Below are 23,794 nucleotides of genomic sequence, written 5' to 3' on the forward strand. Positions count from 1 at the left end.
AATTTATTTCCAGTACTGGTAGCCTTGAAGGGAAGGTTGCAGGGATGCAGGCATTGCTGTTAACCCCAGGAAACGCACAGTGTCGTGAGGTTACTCAGACCTGCTGTCCACTTAGGAGCGGGCTGTTTTCGCCAGTGTGGCAAGTGCGGAAGACTGGGGGCAGGCGCAGCCAGTGGGTGCTACCGTGTGCCATTTGGGAAACAGGATGAACTGAGCCCTGCTTCCTAAGCCTGCGCCTGGTATGGAGAGAAGGGAAAGTGGTCAGCAATGGCAGCCTGCAAATCCTACATCCCATGTTGACTTGGCCAGGACCGTAGCTCACTTTCTCTCCATGCTTCCTCCCCCTACCTAGTGTTCTCCACCTTGAAGTCCTCAGCACCTCTAGCCACTGGGGGTATCTGACCCTTCCCCTTTTTTGAGACAGCATCTTACTTATGTAGCCCTGGCTGTCCTGGAACTCGCTCTGTAGACCAGGCTAGCATCAAATTCACAGAGATCTGCCTGCTTCTGCCTCCCATGCTAAAACTAAAGGCTGCGCCACCACACCCTGCTGAGTCTACCTTTCTCATAGGTGAATAGCTTGCTTCACCCAACTTTCCTATTCTCTCTCTAATTGCTCGCTTTTATTTACTTATGGGGGGATGTGGTGTGTGCCAGAGGGAAGTTTGGGGGAATTTGTTCTCTCCTGTCCTGTGGGCATCAGCCTTGTGGGCAAGTGCTTCCCTCTGAGCCAAATCGCTGACCTCTAAACCACTCTTAATATTTATAGCATCGTCTGCTGGGCGTTGGTGACCCATGCCTTTAATCCTAGTACTTGGGAGGCAGAGGCAGGTGGATCTCTGAGTTCGAGGCCAGCCTGGTCTACAGAGCAGGTTCCAGGACAGGCTCCAAAACAATACAGAGAAACTATCTGGAAAAACCAAAAAAACAAAACAAAACAAAACAAACAAACAAACAAAAAACCCAAAACTTTACAGCATCAATTACTTTCACACTCCACCCCAGGAGGCTTGCCCACATAGCTTCTAATACTAGTAACTCTCAGAAATGTAAAGCTTCTTCCCAAAGGTACCACAAGAAGACTGTAGCCAAGGCCTATCTGATAACCCCACCTGGGCTCTCCTGGACACGGAAGGGGTGGCGGTTCTTCTGGCACCCTGAAGGGAGAATGGTGGGCGGTAACAATGGATGAGGATCAGGTTGGCGAGGTTCTTACCTGTATGTCAGAGATGCAAGGACCACAGCCAGCAACACCAGTAACACACCTGCTGCAAGCAAGGGAGCCTGCCCAAGGCCGCCTTCTTGGCCTGTAAGCAGAATCCCAGAAACTGCTTCAGTGTCCACTCCCTCCCAGCTGTCGGCTTGGCCACTCCCTTTCTCCTAGTTCTTAAGTACCTACCAGGAACAACAATTTGGGTGCTGGCCACTGCCAGGCTGTTGGCATCAGTCAAAGACACATTGAGGCAATAGATCCCCGAGCCACCTTTCAGGGCTTGGTGTAGGACCAGCTGGCAGTCTGGGCTTGGTGGCACAGGCTGGCACAGCCTCTGCGCAGGGGGCTGGCACCCTGGTGATGAAATGTCCATACAGGCTTCCTTGGGTAGCCTGAAAGAGTATTAGTTTGCATCAAGAGATCGGGGAAAGGGCAGAACAACAGAAGGAATGAGAGTCACTCAAAAGAGTGAACAGGGCGACCAGCAGGACACTCACCCGCCTTGGCAGGACACGGTCAGCTCAAGCGCATCACCCTTACTGGATGTCACAGCCTGCAGGATCTCAGCATTTTCAATACCCTCTGTGAGGTTGCAACTGCGTAAGTTAGCGTTCCTCTACCAAGAGGACACACAAGAAAGCCCAAAGGATGCTCTCCCAATACTATCTCTGCCATTAGGGTATTCTCAAGTAATTTCTCCCAAGTTAGGCTACTACTGGTCAGCCCTGGCAGCTTATACCTCCCTTCCTCGGTTCCCATCAGAGGCAAGACTCACGGACAATGTCCAGGGTGAGGGAAAAAGAGCCATAGCGATACACAACACAATCCAAAGGGACTTGTCTCTTCACAAGCATTAAGGTGTCTGTACTATCCAGGAGAGGGGTGATGGATCCTGGCAGGAGAAGATGTGAGGGGGCAAAGTCAAGAGACATAACTAACTCTTTTAGAGACAGAGACCAAGCAGGCACTGCCCCAAGTACAGCCAAGGCTACAGTCTCCTAGAATGACTGGCTTCCAATCAGCCAAGATCTGGCAGGCCTCGTTTTATATATAAGGAAGCTATGAATGCTGTTTTGTTTTGTTTTGTTTTGTTTTTCCCACATAGTCAAGGAAAGAGAACACACAATCCAGGGTCAGAGAAATGCCTTAGTGGTTTTATTTGTTTCTGTTTTATTTTTTTCTGTTTTGTTTTTTGAGACAGGGTTTCTCTGTGGCTTTAAAAGCTGTCCTGGAACTAGCTCTTGTAGACCAGGCTGGCCTCAAACTCACAGAGATAGATCCTCCTGCCTCTACCTCCCGAATGCTGGGACACTAAAGGCGTGCACCACCAACACCTGGCTTATAGCTTACTTTTTTGTTTGTTTTTTGTTTTGGTCTTTTTTTTTTTTTTTTTTTTTTTGAGACAGGGTTTCTCTGTAGTTTGGGAGCCTGGAACTCTGTAGACCAGGCTGGTCTTGAACTCACAGAGATCTACCTGCCTCTAAGCGCTGGAATTAAAGGTGTGTGCCACCATCACCTGACCTCAGTAGTTTAAAGTACTGGTTACTCTTGTAGAGAAACCGGTTTGATTGTCAGCACATATATAATGGCTTACAACCATCTGTAACTCCTCATCCAGGAAAAGGGATCCAATACCTGCACCAGATACACAAATGATACATGTAAAAGCAGGCAAAACACCATACATTTTTTTCCCAGGTGCTTCAAGACAGTTTCTCTGTATTGCTTTGCAGCCTGTCCTGGAACTAGCTCTGTAGACCAGGCTGGCCTCGAACTCACAGAGACCCGCCTGCCTCTGTCTCCCAAGTGCTGGGATTAAAGGCATGCTCCACCAACACCCAGCTACTAATTGTGGATATCAGAACCTGAAGCAATATCTGCATTTATGCTTGAACAGAACATGTGATCAAGCTTTCTAAGTGCCCATAGGCTGTTTTCTTGGCTTCCTAGCTGTTATCCTTGGAGGGAAAAAACAAAACAAAAAACAGTTCATCCTTGTGGCTGGGGGAAAACTCATTTCCTGAACTTTACATCTCTTCCATATGGTTGAGACACTCTGGAGACTTAAAAGCTAGTGAGAATTCCAAGGCGGCTCACAACGCTACAGAAAGGACTCATTAGTGTCCGAATCCTGGGTTAAGACTTCAAAGTAGAGAAGTGATGAATAACCCATCTCCAAGAACCTCATTCATATGTTCTTACCTGTAGAACTTTGTGTAGGCTGAGATGTGCTGGCATTTGGACCCTTGGGTTCAGGAGTTGGTAACTCTCCAGTGGTATTTTCTACCAACTCTGTGGTTCCGGTGGGCCTTGTGGGTGTGGTACCTCCACCCTCTACAGTTGACATCTCTGCCAGTGTGGTATCTAGGACCGCTGAGGTCAGCAGCTGCTCGGAGGTAGTAGTAGTAGTTATGCCTTCTGTGGTTGGCATTTGTATAGCTGTGGTTCCAGAGGGCTCTGCAGTTGGCATCTGGCCAGCTGTAGTACCCACAACTTCTGTAGTGGTCCTTTGTCTAGATGTGGTTCCAGGTGCGTCTGCAGTTGGCATGTAGCCATCTGTGGTACCAGGGACTGGGGAGGAACCACAGGGACCAAGGGGAATGGCAGCCTGCAGTACCACCTGGGCAGTGACTGAGCTGGACTCCAGATACGTGTGAGTGACCTCGACTGCCCGAGAGATCAGGGTCCCAGTGTTGTCTCCGAAGTCCCATGTGTAGGAGAGGTCAGCCTCAACCAAATAGCCGCTGGGATCGTGGAGATGGAGGGCAAAGATGAGAGGCTGATTTCTCAGGAAGCGCTTGTTTCCTCCATCCAAGGCCTGCAGCTGGGACACACTCACTGAGAAGGGGACCTGGTCTGGGGTTGGAACCAGAAAAAACAAGAAACAGGCGGAGTCACATCTCTTCTTCACACACAAGCTGACCAGCCAGGTCGTTCGTTATTCCTCTCCTGTTCCTCTGCCCAGGTCTTTCTGGCCCTCCCCTTTGAAGGTTGGAGGTGACTTCCTCTTTCTCGGCCAAGCCAGCCTCCCCACCTCACGCCCTCTGCCTTCCTGGTCTTGTTCCTCTTACCGGTGATGGTGAAGGCTGAACTGGAATGGGCAAGGGGCACGTAGCTCTGGGCACCCCGTCTGTGGTAGACAGTCACTTCCATGGTGTGTGTGCCCAGCCTCTGGTGGCCTGTTGCAATGCTCAGCCTGGACACCGGGCCCCCCAGAACCTGCCAGTATTGTCCTGAGAGGAGAGACAACTGGCTAAAGAGAACTGAGAGGTAGAGTTTGAAAAGGGAGGCTGAGGATTTCCTCCAGGTGTTTGGGATGGTGGGTTCCTTGGTAGGGACTACATTGGGGAGGGGCTGCTGGGAGACCTCACCCCAGGTCTTCCAAACATAGACAAAGCTTCTTCTGGGAGGCTGAGGACCAGACGGGCAGGGTCCACCGTCAGGGAAGATGCAGGCATCATCAGGTTCCTGTGGATACACTGACTGTCCTCCCCACACCTGGCTCCCTGGAAGGTAGGTAAGAGTCAACCTCAAGCCCAACATTCTTTTGTTCCTAGTAGGTGGGACTATAAAAGAGTACTCCTTAGCTGGAGCTACAGTCTTCTTCCTATAGCACAGATGGGATGGTAATTGGAGAGAGGGGGATGTATGGGAGCCACAGCTTGAGATTCATATGGGTATAGAACATAAATGAAAAGACTGGCTTTCCACAGAATAAAATGTTTACAATGACTCGTGAGATTAAGAGCAGTAGCAGCCGCAAACGTTAAATATTTACTGTAGGCCCAGGCAACTCTGCTGAGTACTTTATATAGATGAGCCTTCTTCTTTGTAATACTCTGTCAAGGTACTCACTTCATAGGCAGGAATACAAGCACGCAGCAACTTACCTGTCCAGGGTCACATCTAGCAGTGGATTTACATCTAAGCCGGTGCAACTTCAGGAATCTGCTATTCTCCAATTTGGAAACTATAATTTTGTCTGCATTTTCTAATTTTAGTGCAATAAGTATCTATTACATTTTATATATTTAACCATATATACTGACTGTGATGAGTATGAACATAATCTTTTAAAGCGTCTCGAGGGAATAAAAGGACAAACATGCGTGAGGCCCTAGGTTTGAATGCAGCACTGTTAAAAAAGTAAAGGAGGAGCCAGGTGGTGGTGGCATACGCCTTTAATCCCAGCACTCAGGAGGCAAAGACAAGCTGATCTCTGTTAGTGAGAGGCTACTCTGGTATACAAAGCGAGTGCCAGGGCAGCCAGGGCTACACAGAGAAACCCTGTCTCAAATAAATAAATGGAAGAGAAGGAAGTAGCGGGTTTTCCCTGGGTTTAATGGAGATACCTGGCAATTGGGAACCAGAGCCCAAGGAAAAAGGTACAGGAGGTACCGAGGGAGAGGTACTTACCATTGACAATGGTGTTGTTGGTCCAGATAACCTGCCCATCTGGCAGTACCTTTTGGCTTTCAGGGAAGTGCAGGGAAATGGAAAAGGAAGCATTTGCACCAACTAGTGTAGGTCCATCATTTCTGACCTTCAGAGACACCTGGCCTCCTGGGAAGGAAAGCTGCATTAGCTAGGACTCTGGCTTCTCCTCTCCAAATCTGTCTGCCAACCTGCTTCAATGTAACCTAATTCTTACTCTCCTCCTATCTCATTCCCACAATGCCTTTCCCCAGAATATCCAAATCCTACCTCTCCAGCAGTCAGGCCTCTGCACCTCTGTCCACTCAGGATATAGCTGCCTGTCCCAGGCCTTAGTTTCAAGTTGCTGTGGGACACCAAGCCAGTCCTGGTTCCTGGATCCTAAAAGGAACGTGCCATAAGATGCTAAGAGCCTTAGTCCCTTCTCAGAGGACAGTGCTATGTCCCATGTCACCTCATTGTTACATTCAAAGTGCAATGTATTTATTTTGGTGGTATGGAGGGCAACTGAAACTGAGCATAGGTCCTAACCCTGTAAGCATTCTACCACTGATCGGTAAAACTGAGCATAGGTCCTAACCCTGTAAGCTTTCTACCACTGATCCGTAGTCTCAACCCTCTTCTTACTTTTCCTTAAATGCTTTTATTAAACATTTTAGCTGGGTGTAGTGATGCATACACTTAATCCCAGCATTCGGGAGGCAGAGGCAGGTGGATTTCTGTAAGTTTGAGGTTAACCTGGCCTACAGAATGAGTTCCAGGACAACCAGGGATACACAGAGAGACTCTGTCTCAAAAAACCACAGAAACAATTTTGTTTTTGTTTTTTTGAAACAGGGCTGGGATCAAAGGCATGCACCACTGTACCAGGCAAGAAACAAACAAACAAAAAATTGTGTTTGGTTTTTGAGAAGAGGCTTCTCTTCCTGGCTGCCCTGGAACTCTTTGTAGACCAGGCTGTCCTTGAACTCACAGTGATTCACCTGCCTCTGCCTTTTGAGTGCTGGGATTAAAGGCCTGCTACTATGCCAAGCCCAGAAATTAATTTAGAAAGGCCACTGTGGCATCAGAACAAGGTGGCTCACAAATGTAATCTCAATCAGTACTCAGGAATCTTTTTGGCCAAAGACTCAACATGAGGTTGAGGCCAGTATGAACTACATAATGAGTTCCCCACCAGACTAGCCCGGTCTACACAACATTGTCTCAAAAGAAAAAAAGGAGGAAGAGGAAAAAGAAGGAAGAAGAGGAAACAGAAGACCACTATGGCAAGAAGGAGGAATGAGTAGACAGGTTGGAGGTGTGAACAAAGCAGACATAATTATTATAATTGAACTGGGTGTAGTGTCTCATGTCTGTAACCTCAACACTCAGAAGACAGAAGCAGGAAGATCACTGCAAAGTTGGTGGTCAGCCTGGTCTACATAGCAAGTACCAGGCAAACTAGGGTTACACTAAAACATTTATCTGACAAGAGAAGAAAGGACTATAATGGGCTTCCATATCCCTTCACTCAAATCCAATAGCAATGTTACAGTCTGACACATTTGCTGTTTTGTCTAAAATATGTATTCAGAAGAAAATCTCAGGCAAGCGAGATGGGTAAAGATGTTTTCTGCCTAGCCTGACAACCTGAGTTTAGCCCCCGGACTCACACGGTGGAAAACAATGATGAAGTCAGTGTTCATAATGTAAGCACAGTATCTTAAGAGCCTCCGATGTGTGGGCATGAACCGAACGAACATTTCCAAAATACATTAAGGAACTTAGCAAAAGAAAAAAAAAAAAAAAAAAAAAAAAAAAAACTGGTAGCACATAACACACACCTGTCTGTGATCCCAGCACCTAGGAAGTAGAAGCAAAGGATCTACTACATAGTGAGTTCGAGGCCAGTCCAAGATACAAGAGACCCCATCTCAGGAAAGGAATGAAGAAACAAAAAAGCAAAACAAAACCCCTGCAAACTGCAGTTGTAAATGAAGAAGCCAGAGTAAGGAACTTTCTAGAAGTTTGTGAGGCCAGGGATTCAGAGAGAGAAAAGGAGGCTGTGATATGAGGTATGTACTGTAGGACAGCAGAAAAGGTCCTTATCCCGATTCTAACATCCACGGGGAGGCCAGATTTGGGTAGGGGTTAGTCTGTAGTCATCTCAGAGAGCTTCAACCACTGAAGCAAGAGCAGTCATGAGATGCATCATTCTTTTCTAACGGCCACACTCCCTCCCCTGCAGCACGGGACATTCCAGACCCTCTTGCCACCCTTCACTCCCTCCCCTTGCTCCTGTCACGAGGCCTCAATCCCCCAGAGTCCTTTCATGTGATGCTCAGCTGAGACCCTTCTGCTTGTCTCTGCCACCCCTGGGATGTAAGGCCTGGGCTATAGTCATCCATACCCACCCCAAGTGCAGAATTCTGGTGGCATCAGCTTGGTCTTACTGAATAGCATATTCTCTTTCTTTCCACTTTAAATCTCCTATCACAAGCGTTTCAGATACCACCTACTTCATTTTACCTCCTTGGAAGCCCTTTCAGCATCTGCCTGAGGAGGCCTCAGAGTTACTGCTGTGCCTTCTGACCCTTGAGTCAGCTAGGAATACTTCTCATCCAAAATTTCACATGTAAACCTGGGCACAACGGTTTATGACAGGAATCCCAGTACTTAGGAGGTAGAAGCACGAGGATCAGGGGTTCAAGGCCATCCTTGTCTTGAACAAATGAAGGCAAATAAAACTTAGTCCTCACTAAATCAAATAGGACAAGCCTGAGATATTTCTACATGTCTGGTTAGAAGGGGGAAACCCAGAGCAGGTGGCCCTTGCTCCTGACAGCACAGGCACACTCACCTTCTACGGCCCCCACAGCCAGCAAAGCACTCAGCACAAACAGAGGGAGAGGCCACTTGGTCCGCACATCCATTCTGCTCTTCCTTTAGGCAGCCAAAGGTGCCAGGGGGGTGGGAATGAGCCCCTAAATAGGAAGGGGTGCTCATTTGCATAGCCCTTCCTCCTGCCGCTCTAGAGGTGGGGAAACCTGGGAAGGAGAGGGTCACAACTGATTTCAGCCCTTGGACGTTCTTTTTCTTAGCTCACTGCTCAATGACAGCTTCCAGTTTCGCTGGGGTCACATTCATCCTGACACACACTATCGTTCTGGAAAGAGTTGAGTGATGGGCAGTCACAACTCACGTACTTGACAATCGCTTCAGCGACAATGAAGCCATGAATTAAGTCAAACCGAACATCCTCAAGACAGACAAAAGCACCTTCACCTAAAAGCAGTCCAAAGGGGCAGAGTATAGATTGCCAGCAAAGAAGCAAGAAAACCAACCAATGAACCACTAAAACAGTGAGACAGGATTAAGCTGGGCTGAGAAAGGACTTTGTTATCTGGCCTAAGAATCCTTTACAATAAGAGCCCTGATCTTGTTCCCCTTACTACTCCACACAGAGGCAATGCCAGACGACCTCTGCGAGTTCGAAGCCAACCTGAATTTTCTTTCTTTATTTCTTTCTTTCTTTCTTTCTTTCTTTTTTTTTTTTTTTTAATGCTTTCCAGCCGGCCACACTGCAACGAGATACTGTCTCAAAAAAAAAGGGGTGTGGGAGTGCTGGAGAGACCGCTCATGAGTTAAGAGCCTATGCTGCTCTTGCAGAAGATCAAAGTCGGGGCTCCAGCGCCCAAGTCTGACAGCTCGCAACCGCCTATAACTTCAGCTCCAGACGATCTGCTGCTTCTGTGAAAACCTACTCATACACATAATTAAAAATTATATATTTGTATATATATTAAAGATTCCCAGGTTTCTGCTTTCCAAAGGAGGCTCTCTTGGCCAGGTGGAATTTAATCTCACTTAAGGGGTGGTGAAAACCGTGAGCGAAAAGGTGAGGAAACCCTTAGACCACAGACAACACGAGTTCCGGCCGGCGGAGTCCAAACCAGGAACTGGAGGAAAGTTGCGCTGCGGCCCCTCCGCTTGCTCGCCCGCCCGGGGCGGGGACTCGGCGGCGGGAGCGCGGGGGTCCGGCCCGCCCTCGTGACGTCGACCAATCCGAAGGCTGCAAGGCGGAGCCAGGGAAACGCGGGAAGGAGGGGCGGGGCCTCGGCTGGCCGTCTGGAGCGGTGGGGGAGGCGGCAACATTGTTTCAAGTTGGACAAATTGTCAAGGTCTGAGCTTTGCTTGCGTTCCATCCCGAGCTGGGGCTGCCGTGCTCACCTTGGCCCCCAGGTCCTGCGCCCCCGAGTGTCGGGCCGGTTTTCTTCAGGGTTCCCGGGCCCCGCTCCCGGGGGGCCTGAGCCGCCGCACTAGCGCTCCATGGAGAACTTCCAAAAGGTGGAGAAGATCGGAGAGGGCACGTACGGAGTGGTGTACAAAGCCAAAAACAAGTTGACGGGAGAAGTGGTGGCGCTTAAGAAAATCCGGCTCGACACGTGAGTGGCCTCTGGAGCCGGAACTCCTTCCCCGGGTCCTCCCGACTGTCCCCCGCCCCCAACCCCCTACCCCAACAGGCGGGTAGCCGACCCGGACCGGAAGGTAGCGAGGAGGGGACTCCTGAAATCAGGGGTGGGTTGGCGGACGGTGGACTCCCTCGGAGGAGGAGACTGTCGAGGGCTGGAGTTCAGAGAAAACTTTGTTCTGGTGCTCCACCCGGTGAGCTCCCAAATGTGCAAGCCAGGAGACTTGGGAAGAGAAAGTGGGGGTGGGTGGGGTGGGGGCCGAGGTAGGGCCCAGCCAGGAGTGTTCATAGAGTTGGGTTATGTGGGAACCAGGAGAATAGTTCTTTCTGAATGGAGAGCTCTCCCCGCTGCTCCAGCCCCATACTTAGAACCCTCACTCTCTTTCAAAAGAATGGCAGTTGAGACTCACTGGCCCTCTGGGGAGGCTGGGAGCTACTCTAACCCCCGTCCCCTATTACCTTTCCTCTGCTTCACATTCACCTGGAGGCTCTACTTACCTTCCACTGGGAAAAGAGGAAATAATGACCTTAAATATGTATAAAAGCCACACCCCGATTACCCAGGAATTAACTCCTGACAGTACCTTTCCTTTCTGACTTCTTCAGGGCTTTTTTTTTTTTTTTTGGGGGGGGGGGTGGCATCTCCCCGAGAGATTACGTTTGTAACCATATCCTCATCTGTGTTTTCTCAACCTCTCCAAGTGAGACTGAAGGTGTGCCCAGTACTGCCATCCGAGAGATCTCTCTGCTTAAGGAACTTAACCACCCTAATATTGTCAAGTAAGTGTAGCCTGAGAGATGACCACCGAGGTGAATTTCGTTTGTTTAGCCTCAGAATAGTTCTCTCCCTCAACTCCATTTCCTGAACCTTCTCTTGCAGGCTGCTGGATGTCATCCACACGGAAAATAAGCTTTACCTGGTTTTCGAATTTCTGCACCAGGACCTCAAGAAATTTATGGACGCCTCTGCTGTCACTGGTATCCCCCTTCCCCTCATCAAGGTAACCCTCCCCAGTCCCAGCCCACAAATCTCGGGGAAATAGAGGCAGGTAATTCAGATTGGTAGTATTTTGGCTTGTTTTTCAGACCTCAACACTCCCTGCACTCCTGATTACTTATGTCGCTTTTCTTGTTCATTATAGTCGTTAACCATAGGATGGACCGAAGAATCATAACTGAGCTCCTGGGAGCCAACCTAGGCAGCTCAGATACCACTCAGATAATGGGATTGAGGGCAGTTGGTAGGTTCCTCAAAAAAATAAAAAAGTTCCACCTGTGATGTGGGAGAAATAACCAGCGCTGTATTCACTCCTGCAGTTAATGAATATTAGCAGGTACATATTCGACACAGTTATTTAACACCTTCAATGTGCTAGGCACGGGGTACTGAAAGGTATGCAAAAAATAGAGTAATATCTGGTCTTTATCCTTGACAGGCTGAAAAAATCCAATGACAGAAGTAGCTATTAATTGTGTGGTTGTGTTGTAGTTATGTGTGTTGGCTCATGCTTGTAATCCTAATACTCGGGAGGCTGAGGCAGGAGGATGTCTGTAAGTACAAGGACAGCCTAGGATGCACTATGTAGCCTAGCCTACACAGTTCCAGGCCAGGAAGACACTATCATACAAAACAAACAGGGCTGACAAGAAGACTCAGCAGGTAAAGGCGCCTGCCTCCAATCTGATGACCTGATGACCCTAACTCCATCCCCAGGTCCCACGTAGTACAAGAAAACCAACTCCTGCAAGTTGTCCTGATTTCCTCGTTTGCACAGTGCCATGCCTCCCCAAATAAATAATAAATAAACATGCAATCTAAAGAACTAAACAAAGCCCCCCCCCAAATATGTAATGGAGTTATCATCTCACATCATTAAGGCTTCAGTGCATTTTGAGGGCAAAGAGCAAGTTGTATCTGTTCATTGTGGTGACTGAACAAAGGCTCCCTCTCTCCTTCGTCAGAGCTATCTGTTCCAGCTACTCCAGGGCCTAGCATTCTGCCATTCGCACCGGGTCCTGCACCGAGACCTTAAGCCACAGAATCTCCTTATCAATGCAGAGGGCTCCATCAAGTTGGCAGACTTTGGACTAGCAAGAGCCTTTGGAGTCCCTGTTCGTACGTATACTCACGAGGTGAGTCCCCCTATGATTTTCTTCTCTGAGAATCTTAGGGAGAGGGTTGGAGAGATGGCTCAGCCATTAAAGGCTAGGCTCACAACCGAAACTTTAAGAATCTTAGGGAGATGTTCATAACAGCACTCGCAAATGACCAAAATACCAGGGCAGGAGGTCCTTGGTAAAATGGAGTCTCTGACAACCCAAGGGTCTTTTACCTATTTATTTAAAGTGTATGAGTGTTTTTCTTGCACGTATGTCTGTACTGCATGCCTTCCTGGTGCTCACGGAGGTCAGAAGAAGGTGTCTGATCCCCTGGAAATGTACTTACAGACAGTTGTGAGCTGCCATGTGGGTGCTGGGAATTGAACTTGGGTCCTCTGCAAAAGCAACAAGCATGCACTCCTAACTTCTGACCCTCTCTCTAGCCCTTAACCAAAGGGTCTTAGGACATGTACCGAATTCATTCTATGAAGCTGCCTGGACTTAGATACCAAGCCAGGAAGGTTGGTTGGCACAGCATTTAAGTGTAGGGGTTTTGGAGTACATGACTGGGGAGAGATGACTCAGCAGTGAAGAGCATATGATTCTCCTGCAGGTGAACTGTGTTCAGTTCCCAGAGCCCGTGTTAGGCAATTCACCGTCACCCTTAACTCCAGCTCCAAGGGATCAAACACTTTCTCCTGGCCTCTGAGGGCACGGCACAGTTGTGGGAGCCTACACAGGCAATGCCTGTTTGCACATTATTAAAGTAAAAAAAAATAATAATAATAACAGTAAAGTCCCTTTTAAAAAGAGAGGCTGGAAGGTAGCAGGGTTTTGTTGAACTAAGGTATGTGACGTTGTCCTCTTGCTTCCCAGGTAGTGACCCTGTGGTACCGAGCACCTGAAATCCTTCTAGGCTGCAAGTACTACTCTACAGCTGTGGATATCTGGAGCCTGGGCTGCATCTTTGCTGAAATGGTATGGAGTCTTGCCAGGTTCTATCCAGCCCACTCTTGCCCACATCCAAGAGCAAAACGCATTTCTTGGCCTGCAACCGTGGTCCTTTATCACAGAGTTCTCTCAGATATCACCACTGTAGAGGAAGCTGCCCTGATACCAACTACTACAGTTTTAGAATACACCCTAAATGGATGTAGCTACCTGCTGGTGTATTATCTCTCATCCCCCAAAACGAGCTGAATCCACTTTTTCTGCTTTTGTTGTTTTGTTTTGGGGTAGTCTCACTGTGTAGCCCATGCTGGCTTTATCTTCTGCTCCAGCTCCCGCCGTTAGCATCCAGCCCCATGGGACTGGGTTGACAGGCGTGAGGCGCCATACTGGCTCCGCTCTTTCAGCTGTTTCAGCTTTAACCCTCAGATATTTGGAAGAAGGAATCCCATTCAGTACAACAGGTGGCCCACAGGCCACGCGCTTCCAAGGATAGCTACAAACGTGGCCTCAACACACAATCAGAAACTTACTTAAAACAGTGGGTTTTGTTTTGTTGGTGGTGGGGTATTTTTGTTTTGCTTTTCTGGTTTTGTTTTGTTGCTTTTTCTTTTTCCTTTTTTTTTTCATTTTTTTGTTCGTTTGTTTTTACATCCCGAGCGAAATTTCCCCTCCCCCCTCCTCCCACTTCTTCCTTGTGTATTTTTAAAAGCCATTTGCTTTTTCTTTCTTTTTTTTTTTTTTAACTTTTTTTTAAAATTGGTGTTTTGCGGTGGGTGTCAGGCCCCCTGGAACTAGAGTTACAGACAGTTGTGATCTGCCATTATGGGTGCTGGGAATTGAACCTGGGTCCTTTGGAAGAGTAGTCGGTGCTCTTAACCACTGAGCCATCTCTTCAGAGCCCCCCCCCCCCCCCCCCGTTTATTTTTTTCAAAATTTGGTTTCTTGGTATTTAAGCTTGAACTTTGTGGATGACAACATTATCTCAAAGTGTCGAAAGTTTGGACAGGTCTGATTTTTGTCTCCTTCATTTAACCTATAGACCTTGTTCTTGGAAACAAGGACTTTAGTAAAACTAAATGTATTCAACTGGTCCACATCTATCATTTTTGTAGACTTGGTCATGCCCTGCCCCCTCAACCTCTGGCTTTTCAGATTGAAGGATCCTTGAAGCCTAGCTTCAGTATGGGAGCTCCCATCCCATTTAATGCAACAGTGTGGATGACAGATCAGTAATTTTTTTGTTGTTGTTGTTTCTTATTGTTTTTGTTTTTTGTCTTTTATCTGGGTTGAAACTGGGCTTGGAGACCATTATCCTATATATAGATATACATATAGAATGTTAATTTGTCCACCAGTACCTTACAATTGCCCATATTCCTCTCTCAATTCATCACCAAATATTTGTTAAGCACCTAGTGTGTACCCAGCACCATGCTAAGTGCTGTGAGGGACACAGAAGAAATGGAAGACACAGTCTCTGCCCGCTGTGCTCCTATCTAGAAGTGGCTGCGTCACAAGGAGGGGGGATGACCGCAGTGTCTACCCCATACCCCGTGAGTGGCTTGGGATCCCTTTGCTACGTGTCAGTGGCACCCCAGACATTCACCCCCTCCCAGCCCCACCCAGCCTTGGGGATCGACAAAGCCATGGTTGGGGGAAGGAAGGAGGGGGCGAGGACACAGATGAAGGGACTTCATTGTCTCAAGTTCTGTATGACCGACCCCATGAGAAGCCCCGGGGAGGGGAGTCATGGGGCCCTGCTAACCTTCCACTGCCTATGGGAACCTCCTCCGTACAAGGGGCAGTGTTGACTGACGTCAATGTGGGTCTTGGCCTTTCCTCTCTCCCCATTTTCAGGTGACCCGGCGGGCCCTGTTTCCCGGAGATTCTGAAATTGATCAACTCTTCCGGATCTTTCGGACTCTGGGGACTCCAGATGAGGTGGTTTGGCCAGGAGTTACTTCTATGCCTGATTATAAACCGAGTTTCCCCAAGTGGGCTCGGCAAGATTTTAGCAAAGTTGTGCCTCCGCTGGATGAAGATGGACGGAGCCTGTTATCGGTAAGAGCCGGGAGTGGGTGCCATTCCTCAGAGAAGAGAAGCCGAGCCCCGGAACTCCGTTAGGATTACCTGAGTCCTCCCTCCGTTCCTCTCCTCATCAGGAGGCTGGTTCAGGTGTGGGAGGAGGGAAGTGAGAACTGGGTACTGAGTCCTGAGTACACCTGCTCTCCCTTGGGTACACTGTTGGATCACTGAGGTCAGAAAATATTTCTCCCTCCAGCAAATGCTGCACTATGACCCCAACAAGCGGATTTCAGCCAAAGCGGCCCTGGCCCACCCTTTCTTCCAGGATGTGACTAAGCCAGTACCCCACCTGCGGTTGTGATACCCTTCCCAAAGCCCTCTTCACCCTTGGTCTGGCTGGACTCTGGGCCTTTTGGACACAGGTCAGCCTCCTGCTCCTTTCTGGCTGTCTTAGCACTCACTTTTTCTCTTGGCCAGCCGGTCCCTGGGATTCAGAGGTACAGGGAAAGATGAGGCGACAGGAAAAAAGTTTTGGTATCAGATGCACTTAACCCAGCGCCCACTACCTTCTCTCCTCTTAGTCATTACTGAGGATTGGTATTCAAAACAAAACAAAACAAAACTGACCATTCCCCACCCACCCCCATGCCAAGTTTTGCTTTCCCAGGCTTAGACTGTCTCATAATTATTATGTCCCATGTTTAGGAAGACACACCCCAGACCTCCTGGTGCCACTGTTTTGTAAAGGCTAACTGATAAATTGGGACATTTTGGAACCAAGCAAGAGAGGTCTGTTTTAATGAATTAGATTAAAAAACAGTTTATACCTTAGTTGTAGCGCGTGGCCTCACCTGGCAATCAAGGAGGCCCAGCTGGAGAAGCAGAAGAAATGTTTTCCCTTCGGTGCTCTGTCTACCTTCTGCAGGGCAAGAAGAATCAGGAGGGGGTGGGAATTGGTCTGTTCGCCATGGTTCACAAGGCAAGGTGTGAGACACTGGAATCTTTCTTTTAGAAATTTTATTGTTTTCTGGTGCTAGCGACTGAACCCAGGACCTTGCCCTCACTAAGCAAGTGCACCACCCTCGAGCCAGATTTTCTAGCCTTCTTTTGGAGTTTCAGCTCTTCAGTTTGTCAGAGGTCCCTGTTGCCATCTTCTTCTGAGAGTTAGTCACCCCTTACTCCATAGTGGAAGTGAGGCTTCAGATGTCACTTTGAAAGGCTTGGACCTAGTCAGGTCATCAGGGGACATTTTCTATAAAAGAGTTAACAATTATATTTATATTTCAAGTTACAGTAGTTTGGATATTTTAGTGTTTTGATTTTTCTTTTTTGGGGGGGCAGGGCAGTGTGGGTGGATTTGTTACCATGTGCACTTTGGAATTTTGTAATGCAATTGTTGAAAGAAAATGTTTCTTTTATGATCTTCTCCCTCTACCCCTTGTCCTCCAGTGTTCTGCTAATATTATTTGTAATTTAGTTTGTAATTCATTAAAAGAAAATATTCTCAGTTGTATAGTGAATCTCTTATATTTTGTCATTTATTTATTTACCGCAATAACAGTGTGGGTGACAACCTGAATGTGATAAGGGGTAAGTGATTTCAGAGTCCTGTATGTGCAAGACACCCTCCCGCGCCTTTGCAGTGGGATGGTTGTGAGCGTGAGCAAATTGGCTATCGTCTCACTTTGGTAGGGAAACTGAAGCTTTTCTACTTTTCCCTACCGACCAGCTAACCTCTCCTTTTCCTGCTCACATGTGCGCACAAATAGAGTGCTGTCTCAGGTTTTCTGTTACCAGAGGCTTGACTGAGTGGGTTTCAGGAGTCACCTCAACACCCCATTTCCCAGTTAGCTTTTACCATGTGTGTAGGGTTGTTGGTTTGTTTGGGTCTTAAATTACGTACATAAGCGTGGGTCTCTGAATTTGTCTAGTGTCCGCAGAGGCCAGGAGAGGGCACTGGATCTCCTACAGCTAGTTGCAGGCAGTTGTGAGCCCTGTGGTGTGGGGTACTGGGAACACACCTTGGGTTTTCTGAGCCGCTAAGCCATCTCTCTAGCCTAGCCTGCCTGAGGCCCTCGTTTCAATCCTCAGTACCCCTCCCCCCAAAAAAAATCCTCAGTAAAGTTGTATAAAGATTTCATTCACATTTACACACAATTCAGAAAATACCAATTACATGAGAATGTAGGAGGTCTAAAGTGTCTTCAGACTACCACTTTTTGTTGTTTTCATGGTTTTACACCATCAAAAAATAGGCAGCCCATCCCCAAACCCCTGTTCAGTTATGTTCCACTAAAAAGAATTTAAGTTCCCAGGTAGATGTCTTTAATTTGACATGGAAGGCGGGGCACTAGGGTAAGCCCCGCCCAAATCCGGCCCAGGGTAGAAGACAAAGTTAACACCGGTCTCTTTCTTGTTTTTGTTTGCGTGTTTTTTGTTTTTTACACTGTGTCTCACGATGTCGCTCTGAAGGCCAGGCTGGTCCGGAACTCCCGCAGACTGCTAGGATTAAAGGCGTGGGCCACCAAGCGCAGGGTGGTTGTTGGCTTTTTTTCACCCGCCTCTTAAACTGAGACCTTGCCTCGAGCAGCCCAGGCTAGCCTTAAACTCACAAGCGCGGTGCTGGATTAGGGTGGGATGCGACACCACGCCCGGCCCCCGGCCGAAAGCCTTTCTAGGGCCGCTTTCGCGCTCGCCTTGCCTGCCACTCAAGTTCGGAAGTGTCCTAGCACTGGTTAAGATTTCCCTTTGTCCCGCCTCCTTCACTCACCTGATTAGATGTTTACGAGTCAAAAGGCGGGGGAGGGGTGTCACGGGTGTCGGGGTTTTATTGGCTGGTGCAGATGCCTGTCAGTGCTGCCCCACCCCCTGTCAGGATCTCTCCCTTTAATGGTTGTCCACTCCGTCCATCGGCAAGGCTTCTCGTTTCGGTATTGGCTCGCGGCCTCGCCAGTCGAGTCTCTGCCTGTACTGATTGGTGGCGACCCCCAGAAAGCCCGCCTTCCTCCCGAAGATTGGCGGGTGGGCGCACATATCGCCCACCTTCCCCAGTAGGCGGGTGATCTTGCGATTGGCTGGAGCCCGCGCCCCGGCGAGGAGGAGGAGGAGAAGGGGGCAGGAGGTTTGGTTGAGCCGCAGCTGTTTGTCTGTTCCACACAGGCTTGGGCCCGACGGGGGAGACGGAGCCCCAGGTACCGAGCTGATGGAGCCCGCAAGGGCAGAGGCGGAGGTCCACAGAGGAGCGCAGCCTGGCCTGCGGCCGAGGCGGCTCCGGCCTAAGCCAGGGCTAGGCAGCCCCCCCCCCCCCGGAGAGGGCAGAAGGGGCCGCCCCGGCAGGCCTAGTGGGGGCGCTGAGGAGGTGATCGGCAGGGCTGGGAGCCGAGCCTCCAGTCGGGGAGGCGGCCGGGTTCCGGCTGCGACCGCTCAGGGGCCGGGCGCGGGCACCCGGAGCCGGTGAGGACCAGGGCCGGCCTTGGTCCTCCGATCACCGCGGGGAGGAGGAGGGAGGAGCTGGGGCTGGGGACCAGGCAGCCAGGGAGGGCAAGCCCGTTCGGCAGGAGGCGTGGAAGGGGTCAGCGCTACGCCCAGCCCCGAGGGTGGTAGCCGAGGCTGGGTCTCTAGAGACGTCCAGTGTCGGGGGTGCTGAGCCGCCGGGCCGTCAGGCATTCTGTTCAGCGAAAGTGGCTGTTGGGAAAGGGACTGAGAGGGATTTGGTCTCAGTAGACGACGAAATGCATTGCTGAGCCAGAACATCAAAGTAGACGGAAGTAGAATAGAAGCAGGGCCTGCCTGGTATCAGTTATGGGAACTTCTGGAATGATGGTGACAAGAGAGGCTCTGTACCTTGCAGCTCCTTACGCTTTTGTTCCATTAGCGTTTAGATGTGGTGGTTTGATGAAGTCTTGGGGGGCGCTTCTGGAGTAGGAATGAAGACAAAGGTAAAATCATGTTTTCCGAGGCTCCTGGTAGCTTCCAGATTCGCCCCCCTTCCCCCCCCCCCAACTTCCATTTGCCCTGGCCTCAAAGCTGTTCTTGACTCCAGTCTGCTTTCTTTCTTGTTTGTTTGTTAGGTTGTTTTTTGTGGGGGTTTTCCTCCTGTTGTCTGAACTGTGAAAGAACTAAGGATTTGGGGGTTGCCTTGCCAGTCTTTCCCACTTTAATAATGTGGTCAGTCTGTGGTGACTACTCTTAACCTTTACCTAGAATTGCACACTCTGTCATCTGTAAGGAAAGGGCTTTAGGATCCCCAGCCACTAAAAAAAAAAAAAAATGGACCATGTCTGTTGAAACTTCTTTGAAGTTTCTGTGAAATGCTTGGGCATTTCCTAGACAGTTAATAATGGAGGTCTCAGGTCTGGAACTGTGAGGTGATATTCCTAAGGGGATCTGGGGAAGAGTTGAGAAGTCCCCTCCCAGAAAGTTGGCACAGTCCCTTTTGTCCACTTTTTCAGGAGGCACTTTTGTGTGATTAGCTAGTTAGGTCAAACCCCGAGAAATTTAGGAAAGAAGGATTATTATAGAAAATGAAGACACCTTTAAAACTTATTACATTTATGTGTGTGTGTATGTATATGTGCCTGTGCACCTGTACACCTATGTGAGCCACAGTGCATGTGTGGAGGTCAGAGGACAACTTGTGGGTGTTCAGTTCTCAGACAAATGGCAGACAAATGGGAGTCCCCTCCTCCCATGTGCATATAGGGGATGTTACTACCCTGTAATTTTTCTATATATCATCAGACCCTATTGGTTTCTCTGTTAGGCTCCTACCTCCTCTTTTCTTTCTATAGTAATGCTACTTATCGCTGCATTTCATACATATGTATGTATGTGTATATACATATATACATACATATAATACATTTAATTTTATGTGTGTGTGCCTGAGTGTATGTATGTGCACCATATTTGTGCAGGAGCCCTCAGAATTCAGAAAAGGTATCGGATCCCCTTTAACTGGAGTTACTGCCATAGGAGTGCTGGTAACCGAGAACACAGGTCTTCTGCAAATGCACTTAACGCCTGAGCTATCTCTCTAGCTTTTACCTTAATTACCAAAGTAATGCATACATTTAAAAATGTGTGTGTGTATGTGTGTATATATATATATATGTAAAATATAAACATTTTAAAACGAATAGCCAAGCTGGGCAGTGGTGGCGCACGCCTTTGATTCTAGCACTCACGAGGCAGAGGCAGGTAGAACTCTGTGAGTTTAAGGCCAGCCTGGTCTACAAAGCTACATAGATAAACCCTGTCTCGAAAAAACAAAACAAAACAAAAAATGTTTAAGCTATACATAGATACATACAATCTGAGTCTTTCCACATATAACTATTTCATTTAGGACAGAGATATTAAATAAGACTAACCTTTCTTTTGAGGAATGTGCCACCAAAGACAGTTTTTCTGAGTTGTTTTTCATGTTCTAATTGAATTCTGTTTTCTCATTCTTTGCGCAGTATTCTCCTCTTGGATGATACTCTGTTATTTATTGTGTTTCTTTTGGAGTTCATCTTGTCTTCTATCAGAACAAGCATAGAGTTGTTCTCCCAAGTTATCATTTGCCTTCTTCAGTACACACACAATTGTGTACTGGGTAGCCTAAAAACTTCCCAAATACACGAACAAAACTTTTTCTGTACAGGAAAGAAACATTAAGTGAAATCATCTTATTTGGGACAGTTATTGGCATTTCTACTAGAGTGAAGAATCTGAAACCCTCAAGTTTTCCCAGTATTTGACTGTTCCTTCCTTATCTCAAGAGAGATAGTGATGGTTTTGGAAGAGGGTCTTGTACCTGGCTTGGTACCTAGTGAATTTTAAATTGGATTTCCTCCAAATTTAGAAGTATCAGAGACTTTTCATGCTACCAACTTATTAATTCAAGTTGACTTTTTGAAGCCCTCTAATATGCTAATTGTACAGTGTCCAGCAAAAGCTTCAGCTCAACACCTCCTGGCAACTTTCCTCACCTACACAGCCAATCCTGGAGAAAACTATTGGGTTGTATGTACGTGGGTTCATCCTCTCTAGTCTTTGCTGTCTTTAAACCCTGATCACCTCCTGTCCAATTATGTGTGTCCCTTTATGGGTTTGTTTGTACCTTCCTACCTTCCCTTAAAAACTTCTTTCAGGAAAGGATTTGGAAGCTGGGTATGGTATTTGCCTTTGATTCCAGGGTCCTGAGTTCAAGGTCAGGCCAAGCTACATAGTAGGCACTGTCCCAAGCACTGTCACTACTGTGGAAAAGATTTTTTTTTTAAAATCTGGGTTCTAGGATTATAGCCTAGTGGTAGATTATATGATTAGCATTTACCAGATCACAGGTACAGAGAGAATGAGAATAAAGGTGGTATCAGGAGTCACCCAAATTTAAGATGTAAATAATTCACAGTGGCTTAAAGTAATTATTTTCCAGAGGTTTCTGCATATGTAGGGAGCTAAAGAGTGGACTGAGCAATATAAAATCCCAAACATAGACCTCGAATTAGAGCAGTATGTTTGGAGAAGAGCGTTCATGCCCTATCTCTTCTCTTACCTTGCTTTAGCACAGGAATTACTCCTTTGTGGTTTGCTTGTGTATGTGTGTTAATAAATTTGCCTTGTGAGCAGGAGGCACAGATGGGGTAGGAGAACAAGCAGACACCAGCTTCCTAATCCTAAAGCACTTCTGGTGGCAAGGAGGTCAGTGGTACAGCTTAAAGTAAGGAAGTGCCGTGGGTCTGGGAGGAAGGGCACCCTGAAGCCACACATCACCTACTCCGACTTCCCAAGAGTATTTCAGGAAAGATTTGGTCATTCATCGAACAGTAGCTGAATTGAAAAAGGATTGTAGCTTTGGTGTAGGGGTTGTGGGTATCTGGCTGTATGGTGGTATGACTTTCATTTCTAAGCTTGTTTCTCAGGGCCAGGGATAAACACAGGTATGATGAACCAAAGCTTTTTTAAAAAAAAACCTCAGAGAGCTTTGTTTTGGGGCACTAGGCTTTGCATCCGTGTTATAGAGACATTGGGGGCAGTGTGGGACATAGTAACAAGTGACAGGAAAAACAGTTAGCCCAGGAGAATGACAGCAGTCCCTTGTGGGTGATCACAAAGCTAGGAAGAGGCCTGTCAAAAACTCCCTGAACTGAACTAAGACCTCTCCAGATGATGAAACGGGAGGAGTTGGTTGGGAAGGATTACTTTGGCCTCTATTTCAAGAGCACTTAATAAACAACTACTACTGCTCTGAAGATTTATGATTACATAAAAATTTTTAAATCCCACTTTTTGAGAAGTTAATGGCTTAGCAGAGCAAGTGGATGTAGCACATGTGGCAGAAACACAATATCTTGGGCTAGGGAGATAGCTCAGCGGGTAAAGGTACTTTGCCACTAAGCTTACTGAGGAGTGTTGGAGTCCCAGAATCCACATTGTGGAAGGAGAAAAGTCAACTCCCAGTTGTCTTCTGACCTCCGCAAATGTGTTCTGGCATCCAAGCACGTGTGTGCACACATACACAACAAATGTGTAAAAGATTTTTAAAGAAATATAATTTTGGCCAAGCGGTGGTGGTACTCACCTTTATTCCCAGGTCCAGGGAAGCCGAGCCAGTTGGATCTCAGGCCAGGCTGGTCTACAGAGCTAGTTCCAGGATAGCCAGAGCTATGCAGAGAAACCCTGTCTTGAAAAATCAAAAAATGAAAGAAAAAAATACAATTTGATCTCTTTTTAAAATATGTGTAAATATGTTATATACATATTTATAATGTGTATATATTATGTATTACCATATACATTTATAAGAATAATGTATGCACATGGTAAAGAATTAGTATAGTAAAATACGACATGCTAGTCAAACTCTCTACCTCTGAGCTTTATTTCCAGCTCTTGTTTTACTTTTTATTTAAAAACTTTTTTTTTTAACTTTTTAATTAAGTTGTCCACATTGGTTTTGAATTCACTGCCTAGGCAGGCCTAACTTTTTTTAGAAATTCATTTATTTTTAATTTATGTGTATGGGTGTTTTACCTACATGTATATTGTATATGTGTACTACAAGCCTACCTGGCACCTCTGGAGGTCAAAATAGGGTGTCAGACCCTTATAAGTGGACTTACAGTTGTAAGAACCCAGGTCCTTTTGCAAGAGGTGCTGTTGCTCTTAATTGCTCAGCCATCTCTCTGGCCCCTCAGCCTTGGTCTTTTCTCTGGGACTCAAGAGCAATAATGATGAGTTTTGCTGTAGTGACATAATTATGCAGTTTCACAGGTGACATTCATACTCAGCCCTATAAGTTTGGGTTTTGCTAGGCAGACAGATTAAGGAATGCCATTCTAATCTTTCTCAGGTCAATAATAGGGAGTTAGTACTACCATGCTGATAATTGATAAGCATGCTTTCTGCCTACAAAGGGGAAGATAGAGGAGGTAGAACTCTTAAGTCAGTGACTCACTGGATAACATTGAACCAACACAATTAAAGCGCTGCTAAGTAGTGCAAATCTCAATTCAAGATTTTGGTGATTTGGGTCTAAACCAAGTTGGAAAAGAACCCATCTTTCTTTAGGATAGCTCACACTGACCTCAAAGCTTACCAGGTCCTACAGATTGCCATTTTCCCCTCTGCCA

The 23,794-nt window shown here is 47.4% G+C and overlaps 2 protein-coding genes across 3 annotated transcripts; one reads left to right on the forward strand and one right to left on the reverse strand.

Moving 5' to 3' along the window:
* Positions 1–36: 36 nt before the first annotated feature.
* Pmel (premelanosome protein) lies at positions 37–8,562 on the reverse strand. Its single transcript, XM_051176270.1, is given in 12 exon segments — positions 37–236; positions 1,217–1,307; positions 1,400–1,605; positions 1,711–1,795; positions 1,989–2,105; positions 3,416–4,113; positions 4,115–4,143; positions 4,145–4,446; positions 4,585–4,719; positions 5,630–5,776; positions 5,918–6,160; positions 8,490–8,562. Coding segments are annotated over 12 exon segments (2,268 nt in total). The 3' UTR covers positions 37–94.
* Positions 8,563–9,662: 1,100 nt separating this feature from the next.
* Cdk2 (cyclin dependent kinase 2) lies at positions 9,663–16,696 on the forward strand. Of its 2 annotated transcripts, XM_051176034.1 has the most exons (8): positions 9,663–10,074; positions 10,803–10,880; positions 10,981–11,101; positions 12,063–12,233; positions 13,077–13,178; positions 14,561–14,704; positions 15,009–15,212; positions 15,433–16,696. In XM_051176034.1, the coding sequence occupies exons 1-8, from the start codon at positions 9,959–9,961 to the stop codon at positions 15,535–15,537; spliced, it is 1,041 nt and encodes a 346-aa protein (XP_051031991.1). In that variant the 5' UTR covers positions 9,663–9,958; the 3' UTR covers positions 15,538–16,696. The 2 variants fall into 2 exon arrangements, with proteins under 2 accessions (XP_051031991.1, XP_051031992.1); XM_051176035.1 differs by lacking the exon at positions 14,561–14,704 and having other exon boundaries at positions 9,670–10,074.
* The last annotated feature ends 7,098 nt before the right edge of the window (positions 16,697–23,794 follow it).

The sequence above is a fragment of the Phodopus roborovskii genome, unplaced genomic scaffold (genome assembly GCF_943737965.1).
Source record: "Phodopus roborovskii unplaced genomic scaffold, PHOROB, whole genome shotgun sequence".
Lineage (NCBI taxonomy): Eukaryota > Metazoa > Chordata > Mammalia > Rodentia > Cricetidae > Phodopus > Phodopus roborovskii.

What these genes read in the sequence shown, in the direction of transcription:
- Cdk2 (XM_051176034.1), top strand. Translation starts at nt 9,959, where the DNA reads ATGGAGAACTTCCAAAAGGTGGAGAAGATCGGAGAGGGCACGTACGGA. An exon ending in AAGAAAATCCGGCTCGACAC is followed by an intron (nt 10,075 to 10,802) that starts GTGAGTGGCCTC and finishes AACCTCTCCAAG; the next exon opens with TGAGACTGAAGGTGTGCCCA. An exon ending in ATGGACGGAGCCTGTTATCG is followed by an intron (nt 15,213 to 15,432) that starts GTAAGAGCCGGG and finishes TTCTCCCTCCAG; the next exon opens with CAAATGCTGCACTATGACCC.